Below are 17,726 nucleotides of genomic sequence, written 5' to 3' on the forward strand. Positions count from 1 at the left end.
ATTTAGGTGCTTCAAAGACCAACTTCTCAAAGCCCATGGATCCCAGATGAAGAATCTCAGTATACACCTGTATAAATCCAGTATTCTAAAAATCTGAAGATTAGCCTAAGTGTGTGTACACATTGTCTGTAGTGAGGATAAGGAGAGGAGGAGTCACAAAAGCAGTTTTGTAATGGAGTGTCCAGTGGGCAGGTGATGGCAATGATGAAAGACAGCCATGTTTTGCTAATATAATCATTAATATTACTTTCAAGCAAATGTACTAAGCATGGAGGCTTTCATTTCCATCAGTAACTTACCCTCAGGTTGACAGTGTAGATGGTAAAACTCACGGGCAATGATATCTGCCAGCTTCTCACACCATTTCTTTGATGGACAGAAAAGTAATACTGAATGGTTATCACGAATGGTCTCATAACATAAACTAACAACATGGTCCTCATCTCCCTAAAAAAGAAAGAGAAATAGCCACTCTAGTAGTATTTTCAAAACATTTTCACATCAGTTTAAAGTCACTCATTTTGCTTCATAGGGAAGGTTTTTCTACTCAAAGGCATAATAAAAATCAGTTACAAAGTCAGTAACAAAACAAAGAAAAAACAAAATAAGAAGAGAAAAAAAGAAATAAACCTCCTTATGATGCAATGTGAGAAGGAAGTATTTTCTATTCATTAAACTAATATTTATTGACTTTCAATCCTCAGGTAATGGGGATATAATGGTGAGCAAAAGAAAGTCAAGGTCCTATCTTCAAGGGGTTTAGGTCTTACTGGCGAAACATATTAAGGTGCTAAATAAATAAATGCAAAATACAATCACAAGATGTACTATAAAAGAGAGTTTTACGGTGTTTTGAGGCCTCATATTTGACATAAATTTGACAGAAAGATGTGAAAGAAAGGTTTCCCTAAGAAAATGATGATTTAGTTGAGATGTGAAGGAGGGGAGGCATCATCTCAATGAAAGGTAACTGAGAGACAGAGGAAACATTTCAGGCAGAACAAAGAGCATACCTGAATGCCCAGTGGTAGCCCAGAGAGTTCTCAAAACCAGAAGGTCAGTGTGTGTAACTGGATTAATTAATTCATCCATCCATTTACTCATTAAACAAATATTTATTATGTGCCAGATATTGTTCTAGGCACTGGGGATGGACAACAAAGCAGAAAAAAAGCTCTGCCCTCAGGGTGTTTCTACTCCAGTAGGAAGAGACAATAACAACAAAAACAAGATAAGTAAAACACACAGTATGTTTGATTTTGAAAAGTGCTATGGAAAAAAATAATACAGGGAAAATAGGGACAAGGAATGGGAGGACATTGAAATTTAGATAAGGTGGCCAGAGAAGGTCTGAGAAAGTGACATTTGAGTAAAGGTCCAAAGGTGAAAGAGTAAACCATACTGACGCCTGAGGGGAAAAGCATCCAGACAAAGAAAACCTGAGGGAGGAGATTCTTGGCATATTATGGAACAGCAAAGAGGATGCAGAGGGAGTGAGACGGAATGTAGCAGGTGAGATCAGAGCACTAAGGGAATGGGGGCAGATCATGTAGGGTCTTGTAGGCTACTTTAAAGACATTGTCTTTCATTCTAAATGAAACAGAACCATCAGAAGTTTTTAAGCAGAATGGTTACATAATCTGACGTTCATTTTAAATAGATCACTAGCTCTTGATTTAAGCACAGACTGAAGGGGACAAGGTGGGAAGTAGAGAGATCAATTAGGAGACTATTTCAATAAACCAGGTAAGAGGTGAAAGTGATTCAAATAGGGTGGAGGCATAGACATGATAATAGAAGAAAAAGATTAACAAGAGAGTAAATGAATATGTTTACATATATATTTATTGAGGTAACCAAGGTATAGTCAGGTGCAATTTGGGGCACAGAGCAAAGCAACTGAATAAGATTCCATACCAGGCATACAGAGATTACAAATGCATAACTATGAGGGTACTGAAACATATGAATTTAGTCTTATTCCCAGCTCTAAACTTACCCTTAGCCATTTCAGTACTCAGAGGCACAGCTCTACATAAAAATAGATGCCTCATTCCATAGATATTGAGTCAGTCCTTTAACCTCAGGATTAAAGAATCAGGCTTAGAAAAATACTGTCAACTAAAACTTTTTAAATGTATTTAGGGGTGATGAATGGAATTTATCAGGAACTTTCTAGATGCCAGACAATTTTTAAAATCATATTTAATTCTTACAACATTAAAGATAAGTATTACATCTCATTTTACAGATGAAAAAACTATATTCAGAGAGGTTTTGTGATTCAACTAATATCACAGTCATATCAAATATCTCTATTAAGTATCAGATGTAGGTCTGACTCCAAAATAATGTCTTTTCCACTCTATTATATATTATACCTACCCTTTAACAAAAGGTTAATGTTCCACATTAGTGTTTAGTGTAAACTAAGCCACAAGAAAATCTTTTCCAAGTTGAAAAGGAAAATCTAAAAAATTAGGTATTATTATTACTTATATTATTTTTTATTACTTATAGGAAATGATAATCATTTAAATTGAAGGTACAACTGCATTTCCTCTCTTGCTATCACCACCAATTCTTTAAGATGAAACTGATGAGCTTAATATTAATAATCCTTCTAATGGATATGTAATGCATATTTAACTACTTTGTGATTCCTATCTTACAAAACTCAACAACTTGCTAGAAAATGAAATCAAACACAAAGTACTAGTGGTAGTGATATAAACATATTGACTTACCTTCACTTGTAGCATGGGTTGAAATTCCCTCACAAGCTTCATTGAAGAGTCATATATGGAATTTCCAATTTTTATTGACTCCAACAGTGGTACAGGACGAAAGTCAGTGTGGTAGAGTTCAGCATTCAACCAGGAAGCCACAAGGTCCAAATTAGGAAGAGTAGCACTCATGCCAACGATCTGCACGGCATTAGACAGAGGACTGGATAAGTCTGCCTGGCTGTGAAAACAAATGAAAAAGATGTTAAAAGGTAGATAGTATTGGGCCTGCCCCGTGGCTTAGCAGTTAAGTGGACGTGCTCCGCTACTGGCGGCCCGGGTTCGGATCCCGGGCGCACACCGACGCACCACTTCTCCAGCCATGCTGAGGCCGCGTCCCACTTACAGCAACTAAAAGGATGTGCAACTATGACATACAACTATCTACTGGGGCTTTGGTGCAAAAAAAAAAAAGGAGGAGGATTGGCAATAGATGTTAGCTCAGAGCCAGTCTTCCTCAGCAAAAAGAGGAGGATCAGCATGGATGTTAGCTCAGGGCTGATCTTCCTCACAAAAAAAAAAAAAAAAGATAGTATTAATTACAAATAGTGGTGCTAACAATATTCTTAGTCATGTCCTTTGGTACATATGTGCGTACATTTCTTTAGGATATATACCTAGGGGTAAACTTACTAGGTCATAGGTTATCTTCAATTTTACTAGATAATTTCAAACTGTTTTCCAAAGAGACTGTACCAAAGTAACACCACCACAATCCACGTGTGTTTTATTGTTCCACATCCTTGTCACCACTTAGTACTGTCAATTTTTTTAATGTTAGCTATTTTGGAGAGTGTGTGGTAATATCTCTTTGAAGAGATAATTTATATTTCCTTGATTACTAATAAGATTAAGCACCATTTCAAGTTTATGGACCATTTGGATACCCTCTTATAAACACCTGTTCAAGTTCCTTGATATATTGTGTTGTGTTTTTCTTACGCATGTGTAGAGTTTTTTAATGTTCTGGATAACAACTTTCATCTTTCATTAATTTTTGACCTTTTCTTTACTATTTCTTTCCTTCTACTTTCTGTGGCATTATTTTACTGTTCTTTTTCTAAATTCTTGAGATTGATAATTCATTAATTTTTCAGTTCTCTCTTCTTTGATAATATAAAAATGTATATATTATTAATTTCCCTTTAAAAATAACTTTAGCTGCATTTCAAAAGTTTTGTTGAGATATTTTTATTATACTTGCAGTTCAAACTATCTTCTAACTTCTATTTTGATTATTTTTTGACCCAAAAATGGGCCAAAATGTATTTAATTTCCAAACATGTGGGCATTTTCTAGTTATGCTTTTCTTATACTTATTTCTAGCTTAATTCCACTGTTGTCAGAGAATATATTTTAAATGACTTAAATCATTTAAAATATGTCAGATTTAAGTCATTTAAAATATGTTGCTTTATGGTGCAGCATATGGTAAATTTTTTTTGTAAATGTTCCACGTGTAACTGAAAAGAATATATACTCTGCTTTTATTTGGTAATTGTTCTACATACATCCATTAGGTCAAATTTGCTAATTGTATTAGTTTTATCTTCTATATCCCTGCTGATAGATGATTATCTGTATGTTTTCTCACATACTGTGAGAGATGTATTAAAATCTTCCTAAACTGAAAGACAAGAGCTCCCAGATGGAAAGAGTTTATTGAGTACTCAGCACAATGAATGAAAACAGACCAACACCAAGACACATCAGTGTGAAATTTCATACTACTGAGGAAGAAAAGGAGCTCCTAAAAACTCCCAGAGAGAATACAAATAATTTATACAAAGGATGAAGGATCAGCATGGCATTGGATCTCTCAATAGTAATGGGAAAATGAAGTAATATCTTGAAAACCCTAAAGGAAAAATATCTAAAATCTTGACTTTTAGGGGCCAGCATGGTGGCATAGCAGTTAGGTTCATGCACTCCGCTTCAGGGGCCCAGGGTTCACTGGTTCAGATCCTGGGAGTGGACCTACGCACTACTCATCAAGCCATGCTGAGGCGGCGTCACACATAGAGCAACTAGAAGGATGTACAACTATGACATACAACTATCTACTGGGGCTTTGGGGAAAAAAAAGGAAAAAAGGAGGAAGATTGGCAACAGGTGTTAGCTCAGGGCCAATGTTCCTCAAAAAAAAATTCTTGACTTTTATACCTGGACAATCTATGAAATAATTGTAAGGCATTTTCAGACATGCGAATTTTCAAAAAATTTATACCCGTTGCAGCCTGTACACTGAAATAAAGTGGAGCTTCCTGGAAGATATCCCACCAAAAAGAGGAAGTAAATCAAGAGAAAGACATGTGATCCCAAAAAAGGGGGCTCTGATTCAAGCAAAAATCAATGGGAATGAATGATAATAATAAAGAGAGATCCCAACATAATTGCTGTGCAGCACATATATAGATTAAGCACCCATCCAGATTGGAACAACTCGGAAGGCTTTAGGAAAATCTTCTTCAAGAAGATGAATTTGGTAGAATAGCAAATGTTTTGAAACATATTGGGTGGAGATTTACACAAGTGGGGAAGAGGCTGGGGAGAAATCAGTGATAAGTAAAGCAAGAAAACCAAGCCATCAAACAAAAAAGACATTTATTAATTTCAGAGAAAACAAAAAGTTATTTAGAAAGTAAAAGTAATCATAATATACTACATGGTTCAGTTGACAATGGCATTTATAAAGTCATGATAGAGTAACACTGAATACTGATCTAAGCAAAATTATGACATAACTATATTTGAAGAATGGGAAGATGACAAGAGGATAAAAAGAGACAGTGGGTGAAACTATATTTGGAGAATGGGAAGATGACAAGAGGATAAAAAGAGACAGTGGGTGAGGGAGGAGATTGGGTGGGGTGAGTAAAGGAAATAAAAAAGAGCTAGACATTCATCTCCCATAGTAAGAATCAACACATAATGTGTAAAACTAAAAACTCAATAGCTGCATTTAGAGATACCACTGTAAATAAATTTTTTAAAAAGCTGTAAGAGTTGAAAATAGTTGCTTCTGGGAAGCGGGGAATGAAGAAATGCTATTTTTCAAAATTAGCCTTGACTACTTAAATATGTAAGTGACAAAGACAAAAACTGGACTTGTAAAATTCTTTCATAAACGTGGTGAGCAGTCAGAAACTTAAGGATGTTTACAAAATAATCTAAAATTAATTTCAGTCTGAAATACTTCTTTTGGAACAAAAATGAACTGCTGTACATGAGTTTGTTCTAAATAAGTACTACTCTCCTTCTTTATTTAACTCATTATGCACTTTTGCAGGCACTTTCTCAACATTGTTTGAAATCTCAGGAACTCATTTAAATATATGTGTATATAAATAAATATATAAAGTTATTTATATATAAATCTCAGGTACTCACCAAGATGCTGATTTCTTAGTAATATAGCAAATCTTGGTCAGCAAAAGTTCTAGCAAATACCCTCGGTGAGAGTCTCCCAGCATATGCAGTTCATCCACAACCACCATTCCTAAAGAGATTTTCCAGATACTAGGCTTTACAGAATTTCACAATTCCAAGAAGAATTTTAAAACACTTAATACCTTATATTGTATACAGTAAATAGCTGTCATTATAATATATTGCAGGTGATGGAAATTTCTAACCATAAAACAAAAATCAAGTTACACATAATGGACAATTCTTTTCCAAGATATTTCAGGTATCATAAGTAGTCCTACTACAATGTATTCTGGGTCTAAAAATCAATGATTCACTAACTCAGGGCTAACTCAGGGAAAACTGCCTCTTGCTACTCAGACACTTCCTGATTGGCAACCTTGTAGAAATATGTGTACAATGAGATATCAAAGACAGCTATGACTGTTATTGAAGTATTGACTTTTCTATGTGGAAAACAGCCAGGGCAACCATCGTGATGTTAGAAAGTTGCTTAGAAAAACAGAATCAGATCAAGGAGAAAGAAATGATTTTAAGAGATTTTTTTGTTTGATTATGTTAGGCTAAGTGAGTCACCTCACCACAAAACATAAATATGACCATAATCCCCTTCTCCACTACTTGGAGAATCAAACTAGTCTATGCACTTGGAATAATGCTTGAGAATTACTGAAAATTTAGTGTAAACCAATGCCTTCTTTAGTTAAACGTTTTCATAATATCACAGTTTTCACGTGCACTGGTATCCACCCTCGAAATTCTCCCCACGAAAATCAAGATCTTTCAGACTATTTCCTAACGACATATGATGCTCCTTTTCCTCAACAGTAAGCTAGCTCCAAATCATACTGTATGATGAGTTACCTCAGCACTTATTCATTCATTTATTTGTCCAAAAAATATTTATTTTACCTAGTACGCCAGGCACTGTGCTAGGTATATTGGATATAACTCTTAATAAGATTCTATTGCAATCCCCAAGATATTTAAAGTCCATAGGGTCACAATTAATAAGACAATTCTGATACAAATTGACGAATGCGATTTCTCTTTCTAAGTTTTATAGAGCAGAGCTCATGTGTTCTTAATCTTTGATTTCACTCCCTACCCCTTTCCTACCCTACCCTACCCTACCCCAATTTTACCATTTAAGTTCACCAGGATCTCAGTGAATAGCTAACTGATACTCTTGCTGCCTCTTTTGCTTCTACAATCATTTTCTTCCTGTTGCTACCTCTACATAGTGGGCTTTCCTAAGTGGTAAAAAAAAGCATCAAAGTAGAAAATCTTCATAGAGTCTCAAGCTCAAATACAGTGTCAGTTTCTGTAGCGCCCTACATTTCCCTCCTAAATGGTAGCCTCTGGGTACAGGCCTAATCTAGATACCATAGCACCAAAATATGATAATGAATATATATATACACTAATTGAAGAGATGGAAGATCCAGCCCCAGCATGCTTCCTTCTATTCCTGGTAAAGTTTAGACAGGAAAGAAGCAATGAGAAATGACTTGAGAGCTCCTCTATGTTTTTTAAAGTGCAAAAATACAAGGAAGTAGAGTCAATAACAGCAGCAGGACACAAAATTTTTTTTTCACACGGAGTTCCTAACAGTACAGATGCCAGTTCTCCTCCAGAAGTGGATAACAGACAAGATAAAAAAAAATGAGACATATAGAAATGACAACAGCTCCACTCCATTCCAGTAAAAATAACAATAGAAAGTATTTGCTTATTTCCTAACTTTCTTACCTAATAGATCCATCTTATTTTCCTCTATGAGGCGATTGATCAGACCATTGGCTCTCTCAATTGTGCAGACAGCAATATCCAAGGAAGAGAAATGCCTTGTTGGAGAGGTACTGCCCATATAACCGTCTACTTTTATTCCTACTTCCTGAAACAGACTCTAAATTGAGTAAAAATGAACAACATAGGTGAAAATATTTGAAATTCATAATTGTAGACTGGTTCTATCCCAGAACACAGACCTAAGTAACCAAAGACATTTATCAGATTACTGTTAGTTGTTCCTGACAAGGACACACTGGTTCTTCTTAGAATCATATACTAAAAATATGAAGTTTAGAACTGACAAAACTCAGTACAGAGACTTTCTGCTTAGAGTCAAATAAAATTAAGTATGCCATTTTAATGATAGCATTTAACAATCAAAGAAGTTCTAAGAGCTATTTATAGAAAAGTGGAAAAAACTACCTTAAGCACTAACATTTTTAATCTAAAAAACAAGCAAAAAACTAGCTCTTTAACACTAATGTAATACTTTAAGAAACAAATTTATACTTCACAAGGAAAATATTTTCATTATCCCACTAATTTTTTATATAATGGAAGAAAAGTTTTCAAAAGTCAAATGCAGTGGGATTTTGATGTTAATTTTTTTTAGTTTAACTTTTAACTAACATACCTTCTCAATAAAAAGGATCCTTTCATCATTTTGTTACTTTGGTCTAAGTTGAGAGGATGTTACCATGTAGGACCAGCTTTGTTGGCTATTTGGCCTCTGAAATAATTGTTAAAAAGATTTATAGAATTTTAGAGCTGTTCATTCTATAAAATGTTTCTGAGAGTTTATTGAGTTAACCCACTAGGGTTAACATCCTCATTTTATCAATGAAAAAACTGAGGCCCAGCAGATTATGTGCCTGGCCTGAAGACATAGTGGCAAAACTGGGACTAGAACCCACGTTTTTTGGACTACCAGTACTACTAGTAGCACATTTTTTCACTGCAGAAATCACAATAATAAATTTATTCTACTTAATGAAACATTGAAATTTGTAAAAATGCCTTAAAAGTGAATATCATACAAATGAAAAATGTTATCATTCATTTTTGCAGAACAGAGGAACAGACCACAGCCCTGGCGCTTTACCTAAGCATGAATGGATTTTGTTCTCCATCTCCTAAATGTTCCCAAATAGCCCTCAATTAGGATGGGACATACTTCCCTAAACAGTCCTTCCTTTCCATGCTTCAGTCTAGTCCTACTATTCAGTTAAAATGCTGATTCTTAATTTGCATGCTTATATGCCGAATGAAGTATTCTGTTTGCTTCCTAAGGAAAAGTTTATAAATTTTAACACAATTTTCACCAATTATTCTTTTGATTTGATGGCTTTTTCTCCTTTATGCAATAATAAAGAAGTTTCCCTTCATAATGGTCAACTTTTAAAGCTACATTGGGATGCAATAAAAGAAACTTTATTTTCCACTTGCTTCTCTAATTCTATTTCAAATGAGTAAAGCCACAGCTGTCAATAAACAGCCTTATCACAATTTCAAAGTTAGTACAAGAACATTACCTGGAGATAGTATTTCTTCTCTTTAGCCACAGAGACAAATGGCAGAATAAACAAAGCTTTCTTCCGCATTTCCAAAACTCGCTTCAAAATAAGCAGTTCCGCAACAAGAGTCTTCCCGGCACTTGTAGGAGCTAAACACATGTTATTCCACAAGGTTATCACAAAAAGAAGTAATATTTGATATACTGCATTAATAAATGTTTTAAACTATATCCAGTAACTGCAGAGCCTAAGACTAACCTATCATTAAGGCCCCAACTAGCATTTGAAACCTTTATACCCTTAAATGTCTCTGACTTTAAACCAACACTCTACATAGGTCTTACATTGAAAATAGAGAATTATTAAATAAATCTTATATCAGCAATAAACGATGAATATTTGAGTACCTAGCTTGTACCTAAAGATCCTTTCCTTTAAGTACTGAATGGTTAAAAGCTCTGCTTTGAGGAAGGAGATGAACAACTTTCATATATTGTGATGGGAGCTATAATAGAAGTTGAGGGAAAGGAGCTGTAAGAAAGTTTATGAAAAGGAAACAGAACTTATGAGAAGGAGGCGAGAAGGGAAGAGGAAAGGAATGCTAAGCAAAAGAAATAGCATGTACAAAGGCCTGGAGGAAAGCCTGGTATGTTCAGATGACAGTAAGTAACTTAGTAAGCCTGAAATATAAAACAAGCCGGGGAATGAAAGAAGAGATATAAATGTGCCACATGGCAGAGTTTTATAATCTCACCATGTAAGGAGTTTTAGAATTTATCCTGAAAGCAACACAGAATGACTAACGAGTTTTATGGAAAGGAATGACAAGATCATACTTGCACTTTATAAAGATCACTTTGGCTGCAGGAGCAGGTCAAGACCAGAGAGAAAAGATAAACTAGTTATAAGGCTACGGCATACACTAAAGATGATAGTGAGGATACCACAGAAGAAAGATGATAGTAAAGTAGGTAATAGAGCTAAAAACAGGGAGAAGTAGTCAGAATTAAGATATTTGAGGCAGTAGACACTGGACATGGTGTTAATTGATGTGAGCTGCTGACCAGAGCTGTGAATGGCATTCAAGTTTTGGTTTAAGCGACTGAAATGGTCAGACCATTCTACCACTGCCACTAGTTAGCCTTTACTGTGTACTTTCTATATGTCAAAAACTGTTCTAAGCACTCTCTCTCTAGTAATTTGCAACATTACAAGCCAGTGATAGAGACAGTTTTCAAACCCATCAGTCCGATTCCCCAGCCTGAATTTATATCTACTGAAAAGTTAATTGTCTAATTACTTTTTCCAGCCATAATAGAGAATCTGGATGACTCACAGTTTCAGAGAAAACTGATACAAAGTGCATCTTGCCAAATGATTAGTTTCTAAAGTCAGTATAGTAAAAAGGTTAAAAAGTATATATGTCAGAGTTCCTCTTGAAAGCCCACTTAAACCTTCCATAAAGTATATTACACATGGTTTTGTGTATACAACCCTGTACAAGCACATCCATTTATAAACATGTATAATGTTCACACACCAAAAAGCAACTGAGATCAACAGAGAGAAGAGCAGATTTACATCTCCCATTGCACACTCACTCTGGGACATATGTTTGTTGAAAAGAATGGTTGGCAGAATAGCTCTCTTTAAGTTGTCATTTTCTTGCTTTTTCTGCCCAGCCATATAATGTAATTTGAATAATTAAAATATGCATATGACGAGAATCCACTTATATATTATTTTAAGATTTTCTCTAGTTATAAAGCACTGTCTCATCCACCTTTTAAAAAAAATTGTAACTACCTCAATAGAGTACCCTTTACATTCAAAATGTCTTTAAAACAGTAGAAAAATTAATCTGCACAAATTTGAATACCTGAATAGACTAAATTCTTTCCTTCTAGGACTTGTCCAAGCAAAAGGCACTCTGCTTGCCATTCAAACATCTTTTTTACACCAAAACTGTGATATTTCTCCAGAACCGCTGTAGGAAGTCCCCAATTTGCCAATAGCAGCTTGTCTATCTGATCGTCAGGAACTGTCTGCTTGCATTCCCCTTTCAGGAAAAATAGAAAAAAATAATTAACAGTTGAATCCAGTTCTAACATTCGACTTCAGTAGTTACCCTCCACTCTGTTCGGAATTCCTATGTGATGGAATGAGGCTATTTAAAGCACATCCTGACACAACGCACATCCAACTTAAGGATCTGTAAGGATTACTGGGCACTACTAGGAGAGAGCCGCCTGCCGGTGACGAGGTTTGGCCAACTAAGAAATTGTTTCTGTAAAGGTCGAAAGACCCAGAAACCACCTGAATGTTACCGCCAGGCAGTCGCTGACTATGGGCTTAAAGCAATTCCATGTCTGAACAGAAAGTGACCTCCCGTTCCAGGCCCGAGTCACAAACTGAGAATGGGAGTAGAAGCCGAGAAGGACGCGCGAACAAGCCAGTCCGCGCGGTGAGGACCCCTCCCATGTGGCCCGGCTGAGCTGCCCACCTCGCCCGTTGCCCCCCGAGAGTGCCTGGGAGTACCTGCAGCTCCGGCCGGAGGGCAGCCGCGGTCTTTCAAGCTGCGTCCCAGGCCCGGAGGTGGGCTCAGCACCGGCCCCGAGGGGAGCAGGGGGCTGTCACTGCTGTCACCGGCGCTTCCCGAGGAGTCTGAGCCTGATGCTGAACGCCGCCGTTTCCCACTCCAGCGCGGAAGATTCATCGCGAACTCTTCTTGACAGTTCAGGGAAAGCCGCCGTCCCGGCGTCCTCCCTCTCGGGAGAAAGCCGGCCTGCTGACAGCTGTGGCCGCCATCTTCCCGCCACAGTTTTCAAGCTCAGGCCTCCTAGCTCGCCCCGGAACCATAGAGTTCTCAGGGGGGAGAGTAACCTGAGAACCATAGACGCCTGGGGAAGGAGCGGCTCTCGCTGGCGTCTTAGACTTCCGGCCTGTCGCGTCAGCCATTGGTTAGTGTGAGAGAGCCAGAGTTGGATTTAGATTAAAAGAAAGAGAGAAAAAAAGACTCTGCGTGTATAATCTGCATTTATAATCAGACTGGCCTAAACATTTTGTCTTTGTCCATTTCTGGTTTGAATTAGCAAGGTTTGCTAATTTCATAAAATGAGCTGCCTATAATTAGGGAAGTAACTCTTAACGTATTAGTATTTTTTTAATTATTACGGATTATGTGTGCAAAACATTCAACAAGTAAAACCTAGGATTTCCAATGGAGCATAATCTGCCCCTCTCTCAGTGTATGATGGTAGGACAGAGGCTATTTCTGTACATAATTTCCACATTAGCCATAACACACCATGAGGAATATGTGATGGGAGTTGGGGACTGCTGGCCCCTGGACGACTCAGATAGCTCTATGAACGCTGCAAGGAAGGGGCCTGAGTGATCATTCTGAGCCAAGAACTTATTAATAGACCTGTGCTCTAGCTTTTGGCCGGCTTGAATCAAATGAATTCTGGACATAAACTGCTCCCCGTTGATTACCTAGTTGCACAGTTCATTTCACCAAGCAAATCTAGCAGGCAAAAGACCTTCCCTGAAGAGGCTGTGCTATTCTACAGCATTAAAAATCTCAAAAGGGCCAGTTCAATTAGAAAGATTCTAATACAAGTCTGGGAAATAGCCCCTGACAATCAATTCTCTTCTGAAAACCTACCTTATGAAAAAAAAATTTTTTTTGAGCGACAATATTCTCAAATTCCACAAGATGGAGACATTACTCCACGAAGGAAATATCTTTCCTAGTTACCTTTTATGCATTCATTCACTCAGCTGTTTATTGAGCATCTACTGCGTGCTAGGTGCTGGGTATATGGCAGGGAAATGGCATGAAAATGGCTCCTGCTCTCAAAAAGAAAGAGCTTAGAGAAGGAGACAAACATTAAAAAAATTAACTAACAATTTTAAATTGTAGTAATGCTCAGGCAAAAATGAACAGAGTGCTATCAAGGAAATAAAAGGGACCTTAATTTAGATTTAGTCATGGAGGAGCTTTCTGGATGCAATATAGCATAGGGGTCAATAGTGCAACTCTGGAGCCAGTCAGTCTAGGTTTGAGGACTTAATAGCTGTGTGATCTTGGGCAACTTGTTTAACCCCTTTGTGCTTCCTTTTTTTCATCTATGTGATGAAATAGTATCAACCTATTTGATTATTACGAGCATTAAATAAATCAATATGTGTAAAGTGCTTAGAACAGTGCCCACCACATAATAAATGCTATTCAAAGAAAGTCATATGTAAACGTTCTAATATTGCTCCCAATACAAACCTTGCATTTTTTCCTTTTTTTTTTTTTTGGTGAAGAAGATTGGCCCAGAGCTAACATCTGTGCCAGTCTTTCCTCTATTTTGTATGTGGGTCACTGCCACAGTGTGGCTTGTTGAGTGGTGTATGTCTGTGCCCAGATCCGAACCCGTGAACCCAGGCCACCGAAGTGGAACATGATGAACTTAACTGCTATGCCACAGGGCTAGCCCTAACTCCAGTATTTTGATGGGAAAAAAATAAACCAAAGAAATCTCTCACAAAATTATTCTATTTTTATTAGGTGAACTATGATCAGATGAGGAAAATAATTAGGAGGGAATTGCAAGGAATGGTTTATATCATCCTACTAAGAAGCCTAGAGAATATTTTAAAATTTACAATTTATTTCAAACATTCAACCTCTATTTCTAATTAAAAAAAAAACTCTTAGAAAATAGAGAAGTCTACTTCTCAAAAATATTGAAGAATATTTTATGCTGACAGTTACCATAACAATTATCGGTAATATACCAGAAGTTATTTCTCATCTGTCTTTTAATTGTGTCTGAGCTTACGTTCCTTGGAATTTTATCTCTGGTAATTCTTCCAGCTCTGAGTTAAAGCCATCTAGAAAAAAAATTTGCACATATTTCTGCCAGTTACCTTGGAAACATACCGATTCTGAACTACTTTAAACTTAATCTCTGGAATAGCATTGTTTTAAGATACAGAAGTAGTAGAATGATGTTAGACACCCAGAGCCAGATTTGGACAGGTTGCCAGCCTCACCATCTCAATCTGCAGGATAGATATTTCTCTGCTTTACTTACTGAGGGTGCTGCCCTTCTTGGGTTTTGGCTTTATACAAGGGATATTAGATCTTACCTCTCACCCTGCTACAAACCCCAGATTCCTATTCTCTAGAACACATAATCCATTAAAATCCACACTCTGGACCACCAGGTATCAGCAGATATCACTAGGGAAGACTTTGGTTCTAGTGCTTCACTTACTCCTTTAGATTATTTGATTATTTGACATTTCTATCCTACAAAGAATTCTCTGATTTTACCAGTTTAGTCATTAATTTTAAAAGATGTATTTTTTTACAGAACATCCAGAATTTTAAGGAAAGTGCGCTGTACTAGAAGTGATTTCTTGTTCAGTCTAATATTGCTGAAAGCAGAAGCAAAGAAAACTTAAATAACAGTTGATGTACATTGCAAGATGTCATCTGATTATTTTAGTAACTTTGCACAAATAATGAAGAGTTATTTTTCCATTGAAATTGCAGAGGTTATATGGAAAAGTAAAATGTACACAAACTACATTTGTGAATTGACTAGAACAGAATCATCTACCCAGACTGCATAAACTCTGTGCTTTTCACATGAGTGGAAGTGATTTGCAAAAAAAGAAGGAGCTGGAAAATACACAAGATCAGAAACACAGGATGAGGTGGTGCTGATTGGGTCTGATGTGCTCAGAATAAAGGAGATGCTAATTAGGAGGATTTTGTGTTTGAAGTTCAGTGGTTCTCAACTGGAAGAAATTCAGTGGCTACACATCAGAATCCCCTGGGGAGCTTTAAAAATACTATCCTACAGGGGCCAGCCTGGTGGCGTGGCGGTTAAGTTCGGTGGCCTGGGTTCGGGGGTTCAGATCCCTGGCACAGACCTCATCAAGCCATGCTGTGGCAGCGACCCATGTACAAAAAAAAGAGGAAGATGGGCACAGATGTTAGCTCAGGGCCACTCTTCCTCAAGCAAAAAGAGGAGGATTGGCAACAGGTCTTAGCTCAGGGCCAATCTTCCTCACCAAAAAAAAAAAAAAACACGCAAAGAAACCTATCCCACTCCTAGAGATTCTGATGTAATTGGTCTGCAATGGACTGTAGGCCCTGGTATGACTGAAAAGCTCCCCAGGTGTTTCTAATATGCTGTTTCTAATATGCTGAGAACCACTGGTATAATCCAAGGGCTGAGGCAGACAAATTCAGGTGGCTTCAGTCAGAAAGTTTTAATAAGAGGCTTAAATTAACAAGGAACTCTGAAAAAGACATATTTCTCCACAATGATCCAAAAATTCTGAACCAGTAGAAATAATTTATTCGCGGATGGGGATGGAAGCAAAATTGAAATAACTTCAAATGTCTAGGTTAAAACATCAGAAAGCCAACTTAAAGGTGGTAAAACTAAACAGTGAATGCCTGAAAGAGACTAAATTAATTGAATATGTGAGAACACAAAGCTTTAACTTCCAAATTCATTTATAGGCTGTTCTCCCACTTCTCACATGGTAATACTGCTAGCTGCTTGTGTAGTAAACACCAAGGAGACAATATGAGGAAGAAGGGTAAGTAGTAAGGCCAGGAATCCTAAGAATGTGGTTTTTTGTGTGTGTGTGTGTGTGTGTGTGTGTGTGTGTGTGTATGTGTAAGGAAGATCAGCCCTGAGCTAACATCCAAGCCAATCCTCCTCTTTTTGCCGAGGAAGACTGGCCCTGGGCTAACATCTGCGCCCATCTTCCTCCACTTTATGTGGGACGCCGCCACAGCATGGCCTGGCAAGCAGTGCGTTGGTGCGCGCGTGGGATCGCCCGGGATAGAACCCCGGGCCGCCAGCAGCAGAGCATGCGCACTTAACCACTATGCCACGAGGCCGGCCCCAAGAATGTGGTTTTTAAAGTATAAACAGCCTTTGATTAGACGGGGAGAGGGATGAATATCTTCGCAGGGAAAAGTTATCAAAAGGAGCCATGGGGGAACAACCTCCTGCTTATTTGGGGGTAAGTGGGAACTCAGAGCATGTCTAAGCAAGCATTCCATGGCTGCCATTTGGGTCTTTGGATATATAGTTTTTAGATCAGCCCTTACAGATTCTGAGGATTTCTCTGGATGTTACTTTTTTTCTTTGATATACTCAACCCTATCCCTTTTCTTATTTAGACAAAATCTTCCCCAAATCAGCAACAACAAACAGGAAAAATGGGTGGAGGATTTGCTTATAGCCAGCTGCTTTGGTGGAGGGTCACAGATGCAGGCCTAGTCAGGGTTGAATGTGTGCTCCCCTTCCTAGCCAGGGTGGACTCAACAGAAGCCTAGTGGAGAACCTAAACTTTCACCCCCACCCAGCTGTAATGAGGTCCTTCCCTCTCTTCTCCCCCTCACTCCTTCCCCCAGGGTCAAGGGAGGCTGAGTGGAGAACTTGGACTCCCCCCCACCTGACAGTAATAAGGTGGTGCTCCCTCCATTATTGGGAAAATAAGACAGTACGTGAGATAGAAATTGAGTTTTGAAAGAGATTCAGAGAGAGGAAGGAGACAAGAAGAGGAATAGAGGAGGTGGGAAGGGAAGGAGGAAGGAGGAAACGGATAAGTAAGGAGTGCAAGAGAAGGACAGGAATAACCGAAATTGGTAGACATAGATAACTGAGAGACGTTGAAAAAGAGAGTGAGATACCGAGAGAGAATAAGAGAGATTGTGAGAGAGATGTTGGGGTAAATTGTGAGATTTTCCTGCACTGAGTTTCTCTTTCTGGAACAGCTGTCAATCTTTGTCCCATTTCCTGGGTTGATTCTTTAATGCCTAAATCTTTTCTTTCCTGTTGTCTATTGCTTTATATTTTTGCTTTACTTTGGGTACATTTCTTTTGTCACATGCTGAGTTTCCATCTTCTTTCTTTGGTAGGATGCAGAGTGTGAGTCTAGTTTTTTGTTTCTAAATCTATGGTTTAGTCTAGGACCTATGCCCTCTGGGATAGCTGATGGGAGAAGTGGGAAGGGCCAGGATCAGAGTCCCTTCCTCTGTCCAGAGAAGCATAGTCCAACAAGCCAATGGTTGCTACTGTGGTTTGAAGCGGGAGTCAAGTCTATTATAGTCATAATTGATGCCCCCCCATGCCAGAATAGTGCTTGTCACCCAGTAGGCACTCAATAAATATGT

General features: G+C 37.8%; 1 protein-coding gene and 1 long non-coding RNA gene across 4 annotated transcripts in view; one reads left to right on the top strand and one right to left on the bottom strand.

The window, feature by feature from the left end:
- The window catches only part of POLQ (DNA polymerase theta), a 108,490-nt gene extending 96,147 nt beyond the window's left edge, over positions 1-12,343 (bottom strand). For 2 of the 3 annotated variants that reach the window (XR_009222226.1, XM_058555880.1), the window contains exons 1-7: positions 12,062-12,310; positions 11,403-11,582; positions 9,542-9,672; positions 7,968-8,124; positions 6,177-6,285; positions 2,748-2,967; positions 300-447 (exon numbers count right to left, since the gene is read on the bottom strand). Coding sequence is in view for 2 of the 3 variants with exons in the window: in XM_058555880.1 (XP_058411863.1) it covers positions 300-447; positions 2,748-2,967; positions 6,177-6,285; positions 7,968-8,124; positions 9,542-9,672; positions 11,403-11,582; positions 12,062-12,239 (1,123 nt within the window). In the remaining variant the exon portion in view is untranslated. Of the gene's footprint in view, positions 1-299; positions 448-2,747; positions 2,968-6,176; positions 6,286-7,967; positions 8,125-9,541; positions 9,673-11,402; positions 11,583-12,061 lie in introns of all 3 variants that reach the window. The other variant, XM_058555879.1, reaches the window with a different exon arrangement.
- LOC131414764 (uncharacterized) overlaps positions 1-17,726 on the top strand; it is a 76,844-nt gene that overhangs the window by 55,083 nt on the left and 4,035 nt on the right. The gene's annotated exons all lie outside the window — the stretch shown is intronic.

This window comes from Diceros bicornis, chromosome 15, assembly GCF_020826845.1.
Source record: "Diceros bicornis minor isolate mBicDic1 chromosome 15, mDicBic1.mat.cur, whole genome shotgun sequence".
Classification (NCBI taxonomy): domain Eukaryota; kingdom Metazoa; phylum Chordata; class Mammalia; order Perissodactyla; family Rhinocerotidae; genus Diceros; species Diceros bicornis.